A 20,044-nucleotide genomic window follows, 5' to 3' on the forward strand; every position below is an offset into this window, starting at 1 on the left:
TAACAGAGGGAAGGGAACTACAGAAGCAGTCCACCAAGCACATGGAGGAAACGACAGTTTCCGAGACATTTCTAGTCAATCTGGAGGGTCTACACGAGTTAAGCAGGTTTTTCCCCATCCCAGTTTTTTTATTTTGTTTTGTAGAATGACGCTCAAAAAACACTTATTTCCGCTTCTTGGACTTCTCTCACCAAACAAACAGTTGGATTTGACCGTCAGTATTATAAAATAGCTACAATTACATGCTGATTTCCTCTTCTACTTTTGCATATTTCCATAGTAACGGAGCTGTAATGTGATTCCGTAGATTATAAAATTACCCTATTGAGTAATGCAAACAGCAGTACAGTGGTATTTAATAGATGGCGCCACACACAACACTCAGAAGAAAGCAAATAATTTTCTTTATTATTATTACAGATTGAAATTACAAATTCACCTGCTCAAGAGATTTACTTTCTAGTGGTTAAATACTAACAGTCAACAGATTGTGGTTATTCTTTATTTTGCCGAGTATGGATAATATCGTGATAAAAACTTAACTGTTGGTCAACAGAGAAAGATATCAGTAATTATCAGGTCAACAACGTACTTGACTCCCACATCAGGCATTACTTATTAAAATTTGAATGGTTTATATGAACAAAACTAATATCATTTTTATATTGAAATTTGTATACCATGACAATCTACTGTACCCATTTTATGTCCTATCCTCCAAATATTCAAATAAAATGCACCAGCTTCCTGTGGTTTATGTAAGAATGTACCTATCTTCTAGGCAAAGCTTCTACTGTGCTACATGGTAAACCTTTTAAACATTTTGGGTATGGCAGTATTTTTTTCTTACATTACTGAATACATAACTACGTATTTGATTTACAAGGTTATTTATGAAGAAAAAATGAATCGAAACAGATCGTACTATGCAAACTAGAAACATAACTTATGTAAAATTTGAATAGTAGCTATTTCAAATGATATTTTTTAAAATAAATACCCAACAAGTGTGCACTAAATAATTCTTACAGATGTTTTAAGGTACTACAGTACTTCTCTGTACATATTACAGTAATACACAGTTTCTTGTCTGAATAATTCTTGCTTCTAGGTTTAGAGAAAACACCACATTGATGTTATGGATTCTTGTATAAAATTTTTTATTTCATGATTATACTTACAAAAGGTGAGGAAAAGACTTATTTACATTTAATCTTCCCAAAAAACAAACAAGCATTTTCATTAATAGTTTATCAGAGATAACCTTACATAAATCAAGTTTGATAAAGATATATGACTTTGCATCATAAGAACTAACCTTTTGGTACTAATAAAACTATAATATCAGTTTAAAAGATACATCAAGTATTGAGGAAGCCAGTCAAGAACCATTACCAACTCAAAAATTAAAAAACATTGGATACAATTAACATTTCAACCTTTATAAGTTTTCAGGTAGAAGAAATCAGATCAGGCCTAACTGGAAACAATTTCTTCAATACATAACATGATAGGTGTTTATCTCTCTAGCACAATTTTTCAATCAATGAAAGAATAATAAACTTGGGATCAAACAAAAACATTTCTTAATTATTCAATAAAATAGGAAGTATAGTAAGTTCAAAGTTAAAAAAAATTGGTCAACATTTTATAATGATTTCTAATCTCAATCGAGTCTCTTCCAAGTGAATCGGACTTGATAATGCAGTTTGAATTACAAAAGAAAATTGTTTCTCCTTAAAGACAGCAATTCAAGTTAATACTGTTGTTGACACACTGCAAGACCTAAACTAGCCCATATTTCAAGCACATAACTGAGTTTCAATGTACTTATAACAGCACAAAAATCACTTGTTTCTTGCACAATGTAACAGTAGTTATTATCAATCAATTCCAAATAGATATAAATTCAGACATTTCCTAAGTATTATAAGATAAACACACATTAATTTAATCCAGTTAGAGCAGTTTTAACTTGAACACCAAAGGAAAAAAGGATAAAGTAACTAGAATTTTAAACCAAGCTTTACATGCAGAATCATTTCAAGGACTTAATGTACATCTGTCTGTCAGGTGTCACAAAGTATGATGAAGAACTGGCTGAACAGATATGGATAGTTTATATGGATTAGCAATCAACCGAATAGTTCACGTGTGGCAGACAATAATAAAGCAAACAAAGCCAATGGCATACAATGGTGATGTTTAATGCAGTACTCGGTATAAATACCATGTTGAATGGAATATTTAAAGTGCAAAGGCTCAGAATACTAGCAGATAAAACCATTCATTTCATAACTTTAGAAGCCCAAAATAACAAGTGTATTTGTTAGTTATTAATAATTAACAAATCTGTGTTTCTTTCCAGATGTTTTTCCTCTATACTATTTATTTTGTTTAAGAGTTTTCCCTTCAGCTGCTATTTATAAATCAACCAATTTTTAATCAAGATATAAATTATGGTTTGCTAAAAAATTCTGTACTTTTGCTATGTTTTAATGTGGTAACATAGACGACATTCAACCAGTACACAAACTCTAGAATTCTTACTAATCTAAGTCTGACTGCACAACATGTCAACATAGTAAACAGATGACATTCAATCAGAACACAAACTCTAGAATTCTTACAACTTTAAGTCTGATTACACAACATGGTAACATAGATGACATTCAATCAGAACACAAACTCTAGAATTCTTACTAATCTAAGTCTGACTGCACAACATGTCAACATAGTAAACAGATGACATTCAATCAGAACACAAACTCTAGAATTCTTACAACTTTAAGTCTGATTACACAACATGGTAACATAGATGACATTCAAACAGTATACAAACTCTAGAATTCTTACTACTCCAAGTCTGATAATTAATGAAATCTATCTCAAGAACTCATGCTCTGCTTACAACTTAAAACTGTTTTAATTTGATGTCTGTTACTGTTCATATTTGTTTGTGGTATTCATTTCTACAGATCACAGATGGTGAAATTCTTATTCCAAAATATTTGATAAGCATGCTGGAAGATTTGGATTTTGTCCTTGTTAAATATCTCTGACAAACCAACAATCCATAGTCACTGCAAATAGCAGAAAATATATTATGAACAATTTTAATGATGGATAGTTTAAGTGCATTTGTCATGGGATGACTGTGGTATTTCATTAAAACGTCTCTAATCGATGTCCCATTCTCCTCATGGAGACTAAGTGCTTCTCCACACTGTCAGTTACTTTGAATGAATTCTGTTTGAAGGTCTACCACCTTCCAAGTTAAATTCCTGTATCATGTCCTACTCTAGACAATAACTTGGCAAAGTAACCAGAAATAACAAATAGAATATCAACTAAGGAGAAGTTAGTTCTTCACAATTTGTTTTCATTGAGCAATAAAAGTACCTGTGTAAACAGACATGGTTCTATACTAGTAAAAAAATAACTCGATAAAGAAATATAAAACATTAACTGGTTACAGACACACCTTTCTGATTTAAAGAAAATATATTTCAGTTTACAAAAACGGTTTAATACTTACCTGTTCTAGAAAACTTTCTTAAAAGAAAAAAAGATAAAACCTTTCTGCTAGAGAAGTATCAGATAATGAGAACAGTTATTATTAAAGACCAGAAATTAACCTGGGAATAAAACACAACTGGAATATCACCTGAAAGTAACTACACAACTGGAACTGTGTATAAACTATGGAAGACAGTCAAGCTAGCAGAGGGGCCACATGTGAAGGGTTAGGAGTACATGATCCTAGTTCTGGACTGTGTTTCTGTTAATAAGAAATAAAATAAAACTTTAACAACAAAACAATTACTTTCATTAAGGATCCTCTTTGTGCTATTTAATTTAGAGCTAATGTTGAAATTCAACAAACTGGTTACAAGTATCACTTCAAGAAAGCATCTCCACTTTTACATAACAGAACAACCCAGTAGATTCTTTAGTTTTTCTTCCAAATACCTCAATGGTGTAAAGTTCTATTTTGGTCTTATTAAACAATATCTGCCTTCAGTGTCCCAGTAGTGAACCTAAAATGCTTATAAAACTAAACATTAGGCTTTGATACCTGTGGTAGACACATGTGGTTCATGGTGTAGCTTTGTACTTAACTACAAAACCAATAAATAAAACTAACATTTAAGAAAGGTGGAACCACATGTAATATTGCTTCTTCTGAAGTTTCAAATTATTTTAAAAAAACACACAAATGAAGTATTTAAAAACTAGTTTAGGTTAGAACTTGTAAGGTTTGTAAAGTATTTCCATATTATTTTAGTCTTTGAAATCTGCATAGACAGTGGTGGTTCATATTCCTGTGTTTTGCATATTTTCCATAAAGAATTTAAGGAGAATCTGTTGAGAACTTACTTTTTTCCTTTTCTTTTCCTTTTTTTTCTTTCTTCTTTCTTTATCCTCATCGTGTCGTCTCTGCTTCTTATGTTTCTTTTCATGGATGCTTTCAGTGCTGACATCTGAACAAGTTGTTTAGTATTTGTTATTCCTACAACACACTATGTGAGAACTAGAATTATTATATCAGACTAGGTAATAATGGAATTTAGGATGTTAGACTAGGTAACAACTGGAGTTAGGATATCACACCATGTAATAATTGAATTTAGGATATTTTACGAGGTGGTAACTAGAGTTGGAATATCAGAAAAAGAAATGAGAAGACTTAGGATATCAAAGTAGATAATAACTGGAGTTTGGATACCACACTGGGTAAGGACTGGAGTTAGGATATAAGACTAGGTAATAATAGGGTTTATGATATCAGTACACTGCAATGTTATACAACAGTTATTCTGCTAAATAAAAGAACTATATTTAAACATGTTCCAATAGTTCTCGTATCTGGTGTACTTAATATATTATAGGATGGGATTTCTATAAATATTTATACATACTGTTTAACGCTAATACTTCTATAAGAATATTTTAATGGCTATGTGAAAACAAAATAGATTATTGTTTGCAAAAAACAACAGAAATAATGGTATTGAATATTTATTAATAATAATTATACTTTTAGCTACCATTTTAATGGTTGCTACATACCTTGCTGTGATTCATGAGTTGGGGTATCCCCAGTTTTGTGTTTATGTTTTTTATTCTTGTGTTTTTTTTTCTGAGGTTGATGACTCATCATTCGGTACTGCTCAGGAAGCTATGAGAAACAAAAATATCAACAACTGTGTAAAATGTTCTATTCATTTCTGAGTTGTATTAAACATCAAGTCATGATATAAAAGTTTTAAAATGTTTAATTACTTAAAACATTAATTAATGAGCTGGGTGAGTTCTGCATGGTTATGAATGCAAGTTTAATTAACAAATCCTATAAACATACTGTCAATGTTTTGATAGCAGAAAGCTGCATAATGATGATCTGTTCACTGCTGAGGAGCAGAACTAAGTTTTACTCCTGTAAGTCTGAAACATTACACTGCACAAGAATTTTTTTGAAAAGTTTTGCTTCCTGAAAAGTTTTTGCTGATTGTGACAGGTACCTGATGGGTATGCACAAATATAGTTTTGGTTTTGCTTCATTACATAGGAACTCTGAGAAATAAACAGTTAACTGTTTACCAGCAATAACATATTTAATTGTGTTTATGTTTCTAATACGCTATTAAGTTCAACATAATTAAAAGGGTTTTGCTCCTCATTTTCATTTGTATTCAATGCCTGGTGCATTACGTTGCAGTGTCCAACAGTAGTCAGGAAACATTGACGGATTCCAGTTGCCCTGATATCGTTTTTACATTGTAGCAATGTCCTGGTGAAACCTTTCACTGTGTTTGTCCCTGACAGCACCAAGATTTGCAGGGAAGAAGTCCAAGTGTGAGTGGAGGAAATGAATCTTGAGTGACATGTTGCACTTCATTGTTTTGTATGGTTTGAGAAGTTTGTCTACCAGCTGAATGTAATGTGGGGCTCTGTAATTGCCAAGAACATTGTCAACAATGTCTTTGAAGGCTTTCCAGGCAACCTTTTCCAACCCAACTAGCAGATCTTTGAACCGCTTGTCACTCATAACATGTCTGATCTGAGGGCCAACAAAAATGTCCTCTTTGATCTTGGCCTCAGTTATTCTTGGGAACATGTGTCTTAAATAATGAAAAGCTTTGCCTTCTTTGTTCATTGGTTTCACAAAATTCTTCATAAGTCCCAATTTTATGTGAAGAGGAGGCTAAAAAAATCTTTGCCGGGTTGACAAGTGTCCTGGAACTAACTTTTTACAGAGTGGCCAGCTCTGTCTAGAATAATGTGACTTTTTGGCACGACTTTCCCATTCACAGATGAAACAACAGTACTTTGTATAGCCAAGCTGCAGTCCCAGTAATAGAGCATTGACTTTCAGATTTCAACAGATATTCCAGTTGTACTTGCTGTACTGAATGTGTTTCAGTAACATTTCCATGTTCTCATAGGTTTCTTTCATGTGTGCTGCATGGCCAACAGGTATTGAAGGGTGAATATTGTCATTGTGTAACAGAACAGCTTTGAAGCTTAACAGTGATGAATCAATAAAGAGACGCCACTCTTGCGGGTCATGGTCACAACCCAAAGCAGAGAACAATTCTTCGATGTCAACACAGAAACAGAGACTGTCAACTTGTGCAAAGAATTTGGTTATATCATCTTGGCAGCTTTGAAAAAAATAAAATTTTCGTACCTGGTGACAAACACCATTCCTGCAGTCTCGAACCCAAAAATTCGGCTTTTGCTTTTGACAGACCCAAATCTCTGACCAAGTTGTTTAATTCTGACTGTGTTATGAGATGTGGATCACCTGAGGAGCACTGTTCAAAATCCAGATCAATGTCACTGCCAGTTCCCTGCATTGCAGTTTCTTCATCATCTGGTTCATCTGAGGTCCATTCCTCTGGTGGTTTCAGAACTGGAAGTGTTGTCATGTGGCATGGGTCTCATTGCTGAAGGCAGATTATGGTATTCAATTGACTTCTTGTTTTTGGCAGAGAAACCAGACAAATTAGTCAAACAGAAGTAACAGTCTGTCACATGGTCTTTCTGTTCTCGCCATATCACTGGGACAGCAAATGACATTGTCTTTCAAGTGCCTCTGAGCCAAGCTCTCAGAAAGACAGCAAATGTTGCACAACAAATATGAGGCACCCATTCCTGGTCTTAATCACCAGTTTTACAGCCGAAGTACAGATGATATGCTTTCTTCACAAGAGCTCTCATTGAGCATATACTCGCCACAAATATAGCAGAATGTATCGTGGCTGTTACGACATTGATGAGACATACTGACAGACACCAATCGTCCTGTAAAACGTCTATAACATCTAACTTACTTGTTACAGTGTTACTGAGGCAATGCTACATTCCGAAACAACACGTACACACTATAAGGTCTATATTAATCCAATGAGCAGCATCTGTGTATGCAAGCCACTTTTATAAGCCTGCTGAGACAGTGTCAAGCTGGCTCTGGCATGCCCAGACTGCATACTTCCACAGAACAGCTTCCAACCTGGCCTGGACATGCCCAGACTGCACAAAATATTATTCATAGGTCTCTTACAGAAACAAAAATTTTTGGACACAAATATAAGAAAAAACATGATGAAACTGAAGATTTTGATGAAATGGTATGTAATGGACATATTTGGATGTGATTTTTGTGATTAGCAGCCAAAAATCTATAAGGAACTCCCAACAGTATTCAAGAAGCAAAATCTTTGTTGTGCAGTGTTACTGATGACAGAGTGGTACATGTAACATTCTGTTTTTGTTTAAATTTTGCTGAAAATACTTCATTTTCTCATAAACTTACTATACTATTTTTTGTCACTAAACATTCCAAAACTAAGATAAACAAGATATTAGATTCCAGAGACAAACATTTTACTTACATGCAGCACTTTGACATTGAAGACCTATTTCTATGAAATATTTCTGTTCAAGAATAAATATATTTTATAAATTTTTAAATAATAACTCTGGCCTTTTTATAATTTTTTGTACAATAATAGTGTGTAATGATTTGCCTACAGGTAGTCCATTTTTATTTTGTAGTATTTTTTATGGAAGCTGCAAAAATTATAATTTTTTTTTAAAATGAAAAAATACAATATACAGTATTTCACATTAAAACTCTTTGTATAGTTACAATATGGATTACATAATTTTCCATTAATCTAAAGGCCTTTTTTAAAAGTGTTTGATTGAAACATCAAGGTAATAATGTACAAACAGTTTTTAACATGATTTATCTTCTAAAGTCTACTTTCATCATTTCATCACCTAGTCTCTATTTATCTAACATTCTCATACATTCAGTTTACCCATTTGAAACTGCCAAAATGTGACAGCTGACACATGACAGATTACAGAAAGTACAAATCCATAATATTTTTCACATCTTATCAATCAAACAAATTTGGAAAACATTGTAATGAAGTAACTTCTAAAAACACTCTGCATCTCTGTACAGTACCTACATGTGGCATTTTAAAAAATAACACATTTAATGTAGATATGGTAATAAATGAACACTAACACTGAAGGCACATAAACAACTGTGTAGCCCAGACATCACTAGGTTCTCTTTTTACAATCTGATTCTTACTGGACTGAATTAAATTGTACATTGAGTTCAATATTTGGCTAAATGATTACACTGTCACTGCATTTTATTCCACTATTGTAATGTGTAAAATTTCAGAATTAATATGTTTTTAACTCCAAGTATAACAATTCAAGAACACATTAAAAACCTTGTTACAACTGACCTTGGTTAGTTTCTGTTATGAGATTGTCTTTACTTACAAAAAAATAAATAAAAAAAATCATTTAATATTAACTACAGTAACACAATAATCAGTTCTAATTAAACATATCTTAAGAAACACCATCTTTAGAAGGTTACAAATTGACTACACTTACACTTCATATATCTATCACAATGATAGTTTATAATAATTTACTGTTTTTATTTAATATAAAATTAATGAATGCAGAGCTGAAGTACCAAAGAATGTTTATTTGAAAGATCTTGACATTTCCCAAGTATTCCTCACACTAGCTTTACTGAGTGTTTACTTAAGTACCAGTTTCATATTTTCTTCTTCAACAAAGCACTAGCTAATGTTTTTAACCACACTTGTTTATACCCCCTTCACACACACACACACACACACAAATCTTCAAGTAATTTGGTACAGAAAACAGGTTACATTACATTAGTTAGGCTGACTTGTTAGTGAAGTCTCATCTTGGTATCTATATATGGTTTTGTACTTTTCTCTTAAATTGATTTTTTGAACCTGTATGTTTTTTCTAACATCATAAATTGCCATCTAAAAGTCACCTTAAACTTTATGAGGAAAAACCTAAACACTCAGTTTTACTGGATTTCTGCAAGTATTTCATGCTATTTTAAATCATGTCAACTGTTTCTGAAGTGCAACTAATAATACTTTGAACTTATAGAATGTACTGTTTAAGTTTTTTCTCTTCAAATTATAAGTCTTACTTAAAATTAGCCTGATATAAGAGTATAACTGCTATGAAACTCCAGGGCAAGCATTATTTCAACTTACGGGTCCAGGGTGAAGTCTGAAGCCAGTCAACTGGGCTCCGTATAACGGCACCAACTCTTTTCCACAAATTGGAGGTTTCTCAATCAATGAACGTAGAGAACTGAAATTAAGATGTAACCACATTATAACCTAAGTTTATATAATTACTCTGTTATAGTTAAAATAGTAGAGGTTTGTTTGAATGGATAGACTTTAATTAACAGATCACGGTTGATATTACCATTACATGTGATAATGAATCCTGTACAAGCTATCAGATGTCCAGATGTATCTGTGATTTTCAATCACTAAAATGGATGCACTTAAAGGGTGTTACATAACTGACACTCCTTTTTGCTACTGGATAGTGGATTTGAAAATGTTTAGTCTTTTGATGTAGGTGGCTTTTTATCACCACATAATGATAGATAAAAGATACAAGAGATAATCCTTTGATTTGAAACACTTATGTATTATAATAACTATCTCATAAATTAGAAACACTGAGTAATAAGTATTTTTATAATCATTTTGTATCACAAACACAATTCTTAAGTTTAAGCTACTTATCTGATTGTTTCAAATCTTTGAAAATCAACTTGTTCTTTAATTATAATCAATACTATCAAGAATTTGTACTAATTTCCAACAAAATACAGTTAAATAAAAAATAATATTAAAAGATTAATAACCTATTATCTTGATGTCCAGGTGTATCAATGTTCCCAGGGAGGGTTGGAAGAAATGCACTAAGCTGGTCTTTCATCTTACGGCCACAAAACTTGTTATAAGAATGTTCCAGGTTATGATAGGACATCAAATTTGTAGCTCCTGTCCGTTCACTTTGTGCTACAAATTATAAACAAGATCATATAATATTTATTTGTAATAGATTTGTAGAATATAAATAAAAATGTGATTATTGATAATTGTTGTTACAAACAACAATAGAAACTACTAGGTAAAAAGAAATAAAAAGACCTAACAATCAGTGTCTCGTTCTACCTTAACTTGTAGAAGAAAATGTGTTTAATGGTCAGAATTATAATTTTAAAGCTGAAACAATATCTTTAAAAGCGAAGTATTTAACAAATTTAATCAGTACACTTGAAGTTGCTGTAATAACATTTGCTGATGCACTGATAACAATATTGTATTGTTAATTGTTACTTTTATTTACTTTATTGCTACTTTTGAGATGCAGGTAATTACAACCAGATGAGTTTGCTTCCACACAACCTAAACTTGTTGTAGAAGATTACCCATAATAATCTTTATTCAGTAATGATATGACGTATAAAGTATTAAATTACAAGTCAAAGACATTGTGCAGACTCTTGTAAACTGAACAAAATTCTGTTACTGTAACACTGAATGTGAGGTAAATCTGATAACTCATTTAACCTTCTTCAGAGAGTTCACTCTGGTATTTATGACAGTTAAGGGCTGTGTCTAATATACCTGAACATGTTTTCCAAGGACTTTCAACAAAGTGCCACAAGGAACACTGGTAACAAAAATCATCTCTGTGGGTGTGAGGACAGGGCTACAATAAAAGGAGTTCAGTCAAAGCTTATAGTATTTTAGGTTGTATCTACAAAAATATTGAATACAAGTCCAAAGAAGTTATTTCTTTTTACAGTTTCCTGGCCAGCCTAATTTGGAGTACTGTATTAAAGCTGGGACTCCTTATTTAACGAAGGACACAGTTGTTGGAAAGAATTCAAAGAAGCACCTGTCTTGTAAAAGTGTGTTTTCTCAGGGTATTCCCCTTTCTAAGGCACTCGGATGTATTCATCCTAGCCATGGCATTAGATTTACCAATCTTAGCCACTCCATGACCCTGATCATGGGACATTCTTCCATCATGTTATCGACAGTACACAGACAACATCATGGCACTGGCCCCATTTGCCTTCTCTCAGCTACCTTGATCTGACCAGATACCTCTATCCACACTCCTCTGAAATAACTACAACCTTAAATATCAACCAAGCACACAAAACAAGCTATATCTAAAATCAAATCCAAATTCTCAAAAATCACAACAAAAATTCTACCATGAGCAGATCAAAGGGGGATATTAATATCCCTGAACACTCCAGTTGGGAAAGTTTACCTTCTTTCAAAGCTAAATTACTGACAGAATTTATGTTTTTTTTTATTCAAGGAAGGCCCACTAGAGTGATTCCTAGAATGAAGGAATTGTCATATGCTAACAGGTTATGGTTCATAATATTACTTCCTATTCATAAAAGAAGGGCTCTAATGGATACAATTGACATGCTCAAAATTAGAGAACTGACAACAGACTTACATCATTGTTTTTCACAATTTACTGTAATGTATAGGGGTGGTAGGGCTAAATGAGATCTAATATTTGGCAAGACAGAAGTTATCTACAAAATAAGCAATTTGAGTTTTTTGTAATAAGGTAATCAACCTTTAAAAAATATTACCCTCAGATGCAGTACTGGTAGACACAACAGTATTGGAAAAGTTCAATTGTGAATACTTACAAACTCAAAGTTAAATATAGGAAAATGGGTTTTTAAACGAAATTTCACGAACTGTAAAGCCACGATATTGTCTTGTAAATGTTATGTTCTACAGTGATTTATCCCTATACTGTTATAGTACAAATGATATGATGCAGACAAGTTAATTTACACGTACTAGTATTAATGTAACAAGTTAGTTAAACATATTAAAAACTCTGAACTACACACTGGAAGTGGAACGTACTATTACTCGGCGGTTCCTTCATAAGATAGAATGGTCCACTATGCACGATTGCAGGTGTTTTTCCGAGCGATATTGTAGTTTTCAAAGTTCCTGTAGAGTCTTGACGAGGAACAACTGGTGACCGAGAACCCCTAGGACTCGATTTTGGAGAATGTTGATCTAATCTTAGAAACACTTCGGCCATTCTTGTTACATTTGTCTGAGAAGATATATACTTTTCTTCACCATTAAATAATTAAGTCAATCGCAACATTCGTACTATTAATCATTTGACAACCAGACACATCTCACTAATTACACTAAGTCCCCGTGTCTCTAAATGTTTAACATCTGAAAAATTCTGTACATAACAAGCCAAAAGATGGCAGAAGCATATCTCTCACTTAGGGGATCATTTTTTATAAAAATCCTGAACTACACCAATAACTATTAAATCTTTTAAATTTGTTAGAGTCTAAAACTCACTAAATTTGAATTTAGTTTTTAAGTGTAACACATAAAATCAGTTAATAAGTTATCGATATTTTGTTACCAATTGTTACTAATTTTATTTATATTACTTCATTTTGTCATCAACATTATAAATATTCTTTGATACATTGTTCAGACAAAGTTTCTTCACTATAAATATTGTTTGAGTAAATCACAGAGCCATACAATAGGCTATTTTCATTGTACCCATCGCGAATATTGAAACCAAGTTTTCAACATTATAATTTCTCAGACTTACTGCTGAGTCATTGGAGAGCAAATTTATAAATATCCAATAAAGATAAAACAATTGAAATATTTTATATTCATCTGCAAATAGACAGCAAGTTCATCACAATAGCTTACTCTAGTTTTACTTTTGCCCCCGCTAGTGCAGCGGTATATCTCCGGATTTACAAAGCTAAAATCAGGGATTCGATTCCCCTCGGTTGGCTCAGCAGATAGCCCGATGTGGCTTTGCTGTAAGAAAACACACACACACACACACACAGTTTTACTTTTGTCATCGATATGAAACACGTGTCTTAATTTCAACACATTAAAGTGATTAGTTCTGTTAAAGCTAATTACAACTTGTTATTCATGTTCTCACTCTATTCTAGTTATATAACTGGCTCATAAGTGCATAAAATGAAGTACTGAATTAGAATTTTAAATCTGAACAACATTTTATGCGGACCCCGTATGGTTGAGGTATATTAGAGGCTCATTTTGTTAATTTTTCAAGGAAGTCATGCAGTCAGTATTTCCTACCGTTATAACAGATTTGTCTGACTGTTGGGACCTAATAACGGGTGTATCTTTTGTTTATTACATGACCACAGCTGAAGATGCGAAGCTTGCTCAATGAAATCACGTATCGGGTCCTGGACATTTTGATTGGTAACTTAACACGCAAAGTCTGCTAGTGACTTATAATTTCGCTATGTAGCAATAATTCTGGCCATAAACGATGTTTATAATTGAGTAACTACAGACTACTTAGTAATTTCAACTAGATATACAATTAAAAAATATTTGAAATGAATATTCTTGGTCTTTTCAGATTATTAATTTGCTCTAATCTGTACACGAAGCCATTATTTTAAACAAGTATAATTTATTTTTCAGTCAATGTTTTCAAATATAAAATCAGTAGATTCCTCGTTAAAAAGTTTGTCAACACGTAAATAAGAAGAAATACCTCTCTTTTAACTTATACGACCACATATTAGGTTATGGCATATTTGGAATAATTTATTTTAATCTACAAATATAATTTATTTATATCAGCTGCTAATGTGATTGTATTAGTAGCGCCACCAAAAATATCATTGTTTAAAGTTTAATTAGAAAGCAAGTTGGATTTTAATAGTTTTAATATGGGAGGATTGAAAGTGTATTTTGATTTGATGTCACAACCTGCTCGAGGTGTTATTTTATTTTTAAAAGCAAATAAGATACCGTACATTTCATGTCCTATTGCTCTGCGGAAAGGTAAACTATCCATCTCTGCCATTAGTTTTATCAGTGGCAAGTGAAAATCAAATAAGGATGGAGTTAGGGTAGAGTTCTAGAGTAGGTTCAGGTTGTCAAAAAATCTGTTATTACTACTAGTAATAATAATAGTCTTAGAAAAAGTTTCAAATATTTATATTTCATGAAAATGATATGTAAGATCAAGGCAGAATAGATGTTTATGAGTGTTATTATGAACAAATGACAGATTTATCTCTCTCAGTCTTTGTAAACTGAATTATCGTTTTATGTGAATTTATATTAAGAATTTATCAACCCTTGATACGCGTAGGCATATGAAGAAATTTAAGATCATATTCCAGTATACCATGTACATGATAGCAAGAGATTTGTTGATTTATCTAGGCCACTTCATCCACTAAAGATAACTTTAAAAACAAAATACTTAAATCCATTCCATATTCAAATATTACCCAGCCTTAAACTAAATTAACTGCATTCACCACATACTAAAGCAATCCCATTTCAGAGGCCAGTCACCATGTTAGTATTACAAAAATGGAACTATCTTAACTAAGAATGACTCTTACATTTCCAAAATTGATATTTGTATCTCCTAGTCCTGCCATTCTCACCATTAGATACAATAAAGCTGGTTCATCAACAATCAATTTCCTCAACAATCTTAAATACCTTAATCAGATTATTTCTTCTTTTTTTTTTTTTTCTAAGAAAAACAATTTCAGAGTCTTGAACCAGTTCTCATATGACAACATTTCCATTCTAAGTGTTTTCCTAGTAACCTCCCAATCTTTTCCAACAGTTCAATGTCTTCTTAACGTAAGAAAACGAGACTGAACACAGTACTTCAGATGTAACCTACCCAATGCAATATGCAAAGAGTGCAGAACTTCTTTTGACTTGTATTCAGAATTTCTGTAGATACAACCTGAAATAATATTACTCTACCACGAGCAACAACACATGACTCGGATGGCTTTATTACACCAAAATATTTTTGTTTCATAACAAGGTTATTCCACATGAAAATTATACCCACATGTGCTACTTTGTATTTATTATAATTAAAATCTGTCTATCATTTATTCACCTACCTTGGATTCCATGTGGCAGTTCTTGATTTTTTGCAAGATGTCAACTGTCAACATTATGTTTAATTATAGTTTATGGTAATCAGGAATAGGATGGAAATTTTGAAATGGGTCTGGAACTGGGGAAAGCTTTGAAACCTTTGGTCTCTGATACTAGAGTTACTTCAAATAAGCATTTGACAAGATCTTTAAAATTGTTTTCTATTGAAAAAAGAAAAGTTTGGGAGATTCTGATTGAAGTGTTTAAGATTGTAAAAGGAATTAATAGTGTTGATGCATCAACATTATTTATACTTAACAGCAAGAATTAGAGAACTAGGGAACACAAATATAGATTTAAGCAAGGTAGAAGCCATCTTCAGATAAGAAAATTTTATTTTTCAAATATGGTGGTTGGCCTAGGAAATGAGTTGTCTTTGGATGTTGTGGTAATAAATTTAGGCAAGCTTGAAAGAAAGTTTGATAGATACCTGAATAATAGGGGCTGGCTTTGTTTTTTTTATTTAATAGTTTCAATTTAGCTTAGAGAATTGGATAGCCAAGATGGACCAACAAGTCTCTTGTTTTCCATAAATATTATGTTAACTTGTACTTTGTGAACACATGGACTCATCAGGTGATGTTATGATTATATTATAAAATCAATTCTAGTCAAAGAAAATACTTTTTAGTTGAATAAGTAGAAACTTTTGACTATGGCTAACCTTGCAGCTGGTTTGAACCTCAGTCCAAAAGGAGTGCTTAACATGTTTAGCTGCTGATAATGTGAGACTCCTGTCAGACACTTGTCTTGTTAAATCAATGTTGTACAAAATATTGAGCTTATTTGTAGTAGATACATGTTTTGAAATACTTTTATCAACATAAATCAGTAGGGAAATAAAAAGATCATATTCAAAAATAGATATATATTTTTCTTAATGAGAAAACTGAACACTGTATGCAGTTATTGTTACAACTGTTCTATCAGTGTTAGTCATCTACCTAACTCTAATTCAGTGTCACAAGTCAGCTGTTATAGTATTAATCAATGTTAGTCATTTACCTAACCATAATTCACTGTCACAAGTCAGCTGTTGAAGTATTAATAATGACAACCTTTTATTATTCCTTAAATTAATTTTTTAATCTGAAGAAAAATCCAAAAAAGGTTATTTAAGCATGAATTATCAAATTGTTTTTGAATTTTATAGTGTTTTATGATATTGGAAATTCTATAATCTTCAAAGATATTTTTACCAGTTCCATAGGAGTTTGTTTTAGTGACATATTCAGGGCTGCTTTACTTGAAAGTATCATTAAACTTGTTGTTGTTTTTTAATCTAGGTGAGCATTTCACACCAGAGTTTACCAAAATAAATCCCTTACAGCGTGTTCCTGTAATTGACCACAATGGGTTTCGTCTTACAGAAAGGTAAACGCTTATAATAATAAGTAGAACATTGAAAAGGGGTTAAAGTAAAGAAATTACACATGTGGAGAGATATCACTTTAAAAAAAATGTTTATTTTCTAAGTAACATTTCAATCAAACTTTCTCTCTCAAGCCAAGAATAAGCACTTTAATTTATAGACTTGTTTCAGGCTTGAAGGAGAAAGTTTTCTTGAATTATGATCAGCAAAATAAGTAATATATGTTGAACTTCAGTGTTTACAAATTGTAATCAGAACTATGCTACACTTAGTCACTGAGAAATTGTGAACAAGTGTTTGTCCTTTTTTATATTTCTAAATGCATTCTTTTTTATATATATAATTTATCCCCAAACTTGTCTTTAGTAGTAAAAGATAACCAATATTTTTCAGAAATTTGAAACATTAGTTCAATTAAACAGGTGTCTGTCATAAAGATACAGGGGATAAGTTTTTTCATTATCTGCACAGAATTCTAAGTAAAAAACACAATTTACTTCCAAACTTTCAAAATAATAAATATTTATTATAAAAAAACAAATACTACAAGCATGTATGTATGTATATTTCAATGCTTGCTGTTAACTTGACAAGGATAACTCCATAAAGAAAGAAGCATAGATTGTAAACCTACTTTCTCTTGTATAAATATACTGTTGATTACTTTGTTGATCAGTCACTAATTAGATTAAATTATTAGTAGCAGTAACTTTACATAAAAATACAATACCTTGTAATCTGAGTGGTTTTGAAAGGTGGTCTTTTTTTCTTCTTCAGGGATTTGTAATAAATTGACTTCCTGAACCTAACATTATGAACATTTTTTGCATGAAACAAACTTTAGAATTAACTAAAAAACTAAGTTTACCGATGGTTGACAGAGATAACATTTAATAGAGGAACCAGTGTAACAGTAGCTGTACAGTTAGTGAAGTCTCACTCTAAAAACATTTGCCCCAGATTCATAACTTTGTTAATGAGGTGTTAAAATAGATATTTATTTTAGCAATGAGAATGGTATGCCCCTCTCAATTTAAACAATGTTGTATTATTTGATTTTAAGCCGATCAAATAAGCATTGGTTTATCCTCAAAATAAGCAGAAATCAAATCATTAAACCATTAAATTACAGTTATGTTCAATATGAGTTGTACCAACAGTACACATCTCATTTTACAGAATTTAACATTCAAGAAGGGAAAACATTTGTGATTTATCACAAATTAGAATAAACACTTAACTGGGCATATTACCTATTTATAGTGTTGCTATACTCAAGTATTTGTCTCGAGAATTTTGTACCCCTGACCACTGGTACCCCCAAGACAGTAAGCTTCGGGCTCGAGTGGATGAATTTTTAGCTTGGCAGCATCTAAACCTTCGACTGAATGGTTCCATGGTCTTCCGAACTAAGGTGTGTGGTTGTTTTTATTACTTTGTGAGAAAACAATTACTGCTAAATGAAAGGCAAAATGTTTTTCTAATATTTTTTGTTTTATAATTTTTAAAGAGAATGGTTCTGTAAGTTAATATATTACCACTAAAGTATTGCAAATTACTTTATCTAGTATATTAGTAGTTTTAATTTGTTGTCAGTCAAGATAATAAAACTCTCAGGTATTTGAGGAACAAAACACCTAAGAACTACTGTTTAACAGTAAATTCATAATAACAAAATTATAGACAACATATTTTGTTTTTATATTTAATTGGAAAATCTAGTTAACAGTTCATTTTGTTATACATTTTATATCCAGTCAACCATGTGATATTCATTGTTCTTTAACACATATAAGTGAAATAAAACAACTTCCTCTATTTAAACATCTTACTGAGCCTATAATTATGGTTTTATAAACTTTACAGATATGTGGAAACTTAATACCTTTTACTTTGCAGGAACTGTTTTTTATAAAAAAAAAAAAAAAGTCTGTCTTAAAGTTTATTATGGGTCAAACATTCTAAAATCAAGGTAGTGCTAACCACACATAAGTGTTTACTCTGTATAGTTGCCATGAGTTACTTTCACAAAACTTTTAGTTATGTTGTTTCATGCAACAACCAGGGGCTGCTCTCATCTCTTAATAAAACAGTTAATTACTGTTAATATTAATGCTAATTTGATGACTTAATCATTAAATAGATTTGGATTTTTATCTTGATGTTTATTGTCTTGTATGTGAATTTCTGAAATCAAAGAGAAATAGTATGGTATCTGTTATCCTGATTATCTATTGACAGTTTGTCATGTGTAACTCCAATAAAGATATTGGAGTCCAATCATTCATTTATTTTGGGATGATTTGATTTGATTTTTTCTCACCTTTTCAATAGAAATAATATGTACACACACGCACACACATATTCACAAAATCTTATAATTTTCCACTCAGTTGTAAACATTTATCTGGAACTTTATGTATATTTTTTCCCACATAATTATCTTTGCTCAAGTAAAAACTGTTTAAATCATAGTTTGATGTTTGATCTACCAGCATCAATCTGTTGAATATTTTATAAAGTGTACCAGTAAAAAATTAAAGTCATTGCCAACTGAACAGTTTTATTGTCTAGTTGTGAAGAGCTGCAAGGCCCCCTTTCCCAAAAATGTTAGGTAAAATATGTAACAATTGAATTCTCATTGATATACACACACACACACACACACACACACACACACACACACACACACACACACATACATACATACATACATACACACCAATAAGAAACATTCTTCAAACAATTCACAGGTCATCGAACCTAGGATGACAGGTACTCCAGTTAATGAGAAGAAACTGAACCAGTTTCTTGAAGGTCTTGAAACAAATCTGAAGCAACTAGAGACTATGTTTTTGAGAAACCATCCTTTCCTGTGTGGAGAGAAGATCACCATTGCTGATTTGCTGGGATCTTGTGAAGTGGAGCAGCCTTGTGCAGCAGGATTTGACGTGTTAGAGGATAAGCCAGTCGTGGCTGCCTGGATTGAGAATGTAAGAAGCTATCTGGCTCCTCACTACGATGAAGCCCATCAAGTGTGTCAACAAGTTAGAAATTATGTGGATAAGTCCAAACTGTAGCTTACAACGTCTGTTTGATATGACACAAAGTTGCCTTTAGGTTTAGGTTTAAGAACTTTGGAAATGATTTAAAAAAACAAAAAATGATGATAAATATGGTAAAGTTTTTGTATAATTGGTTTATAATTTGATAAAATAAAAGTTAATAAATAAATTTTAAATTGTTTAGACAGGCA

General features: G+C 31.9%; 2 protein-coding genes across 2 annotated transcripts; one reads left to right on the plus strand and one right to left on the minus strand.

Moving 5' to 3' along the window:
- Positions 1 to 1,143: 1,143 nt before the first annotated feature.
- On the minus strand, positions 1,144 to 12,699 carry LOC143244145 (mediator of RNA polymerase II transcription subunit 19-like). Its single transcript, XM_076488295.1, has 6 exons — positions 12,315 to 12,699; positions 10,262 to 10,418; positions 9,591 to 9,690; positions 5,074 to 5,182; positions 4,381 to 4,484; positions 1,144 to 3,781 (listed from the first exon to the last, which is right to left on the minus strand). Exons 1-6 carry the CDS (start codon positions 12,496 to 12,498, stop codon positions 3,716 to 3,718), a joined length of 720 nt encoding a protein of 239 aa, XP_076344410.1. The 5' UTR covers positions 12,499 to 12,699; the 3' UTR covers positions 1,144 to 3,715.
- Positions 12,700 to 14,084: 1,385 nt separating this feature from the next.
- On the plus strand, positions 14,085 to 20,044 carry LOC143244143 (glutathione S-transferase theta-1-like). The gene is made up of 4 exons (XM_076488291.1): positions 14,085 to 14,282; positions 16,703 to 16,790; positions 18,052 to 18,202; positions 19,542 to 20,044. Exons 1-4 carry the CDS (start codon positions 14,168 to 14,170, stop codon positions 19,866 to 19,868), a joined length of 681 nt encoding a protein of 226 aa, XP_076344406.1. The 5' UTR covers positions 14,085 to 14,167; the 3' UTR covers positions 19,869 to 20,044.

This window comes from Tachypleus tridentatus, chromosome 2 (genome assembly GCF_004210375.1).
Source record: "Tachypleus tridentatus isolate NWPU-2018 chromosome 2, ASM421037v1, whole genome shotgun sequence".
NCBI classification, from domain to species: Eukaryota; Metazoa; Arthropoda; class Merostomata; order Xiphosura; family Limulidae; genus Tachypleus; species Tachypleus tridentatus.

Coding starts and splice junctions, on each gene's coding strand:
- LOC143244143 (XM_076488291.1), top strand. CDS start 14,168: ATGGGAGGATTGAAAGTGTATTTTGATTTGATGTCACAACCTGCTCGA. Junction 16,791..18,051: donor GGGTTTCGTCTTACAGAAAG/GTAAACGCTTAT, acceptor ACCTATTTATAG/TGTTGCTATACTCAAGTATT. Junction 18,203..19,541: donor CCATGGTCTTCCGAACTAAG/GTGTGTGGTTGT, acceptor AACAATTCACAG/GTCATCGAACCTAGGATGAC.
- LOC143244145 (XM_076488295.1), bottom strand. CDS start 12,498: ATGGCCGAAGTGTTTCTAAGATTAGATCAACATTCTCCAAAATCGAGT. Junction 10,419..12,314: donor GAAGGAACCGCCGAGTAATA/GTACGTTCCACT, acceptor TATAATTTGTAG/CACAAAGTGAACGGACAGGA. Junction 3,782..4,380: donor AGGAAAAGAAAAGGAAAAAA/GTAAGTTCTCAA, acceptor TCTTATTAACAG/AAACACAGTCCAGAACTAGG.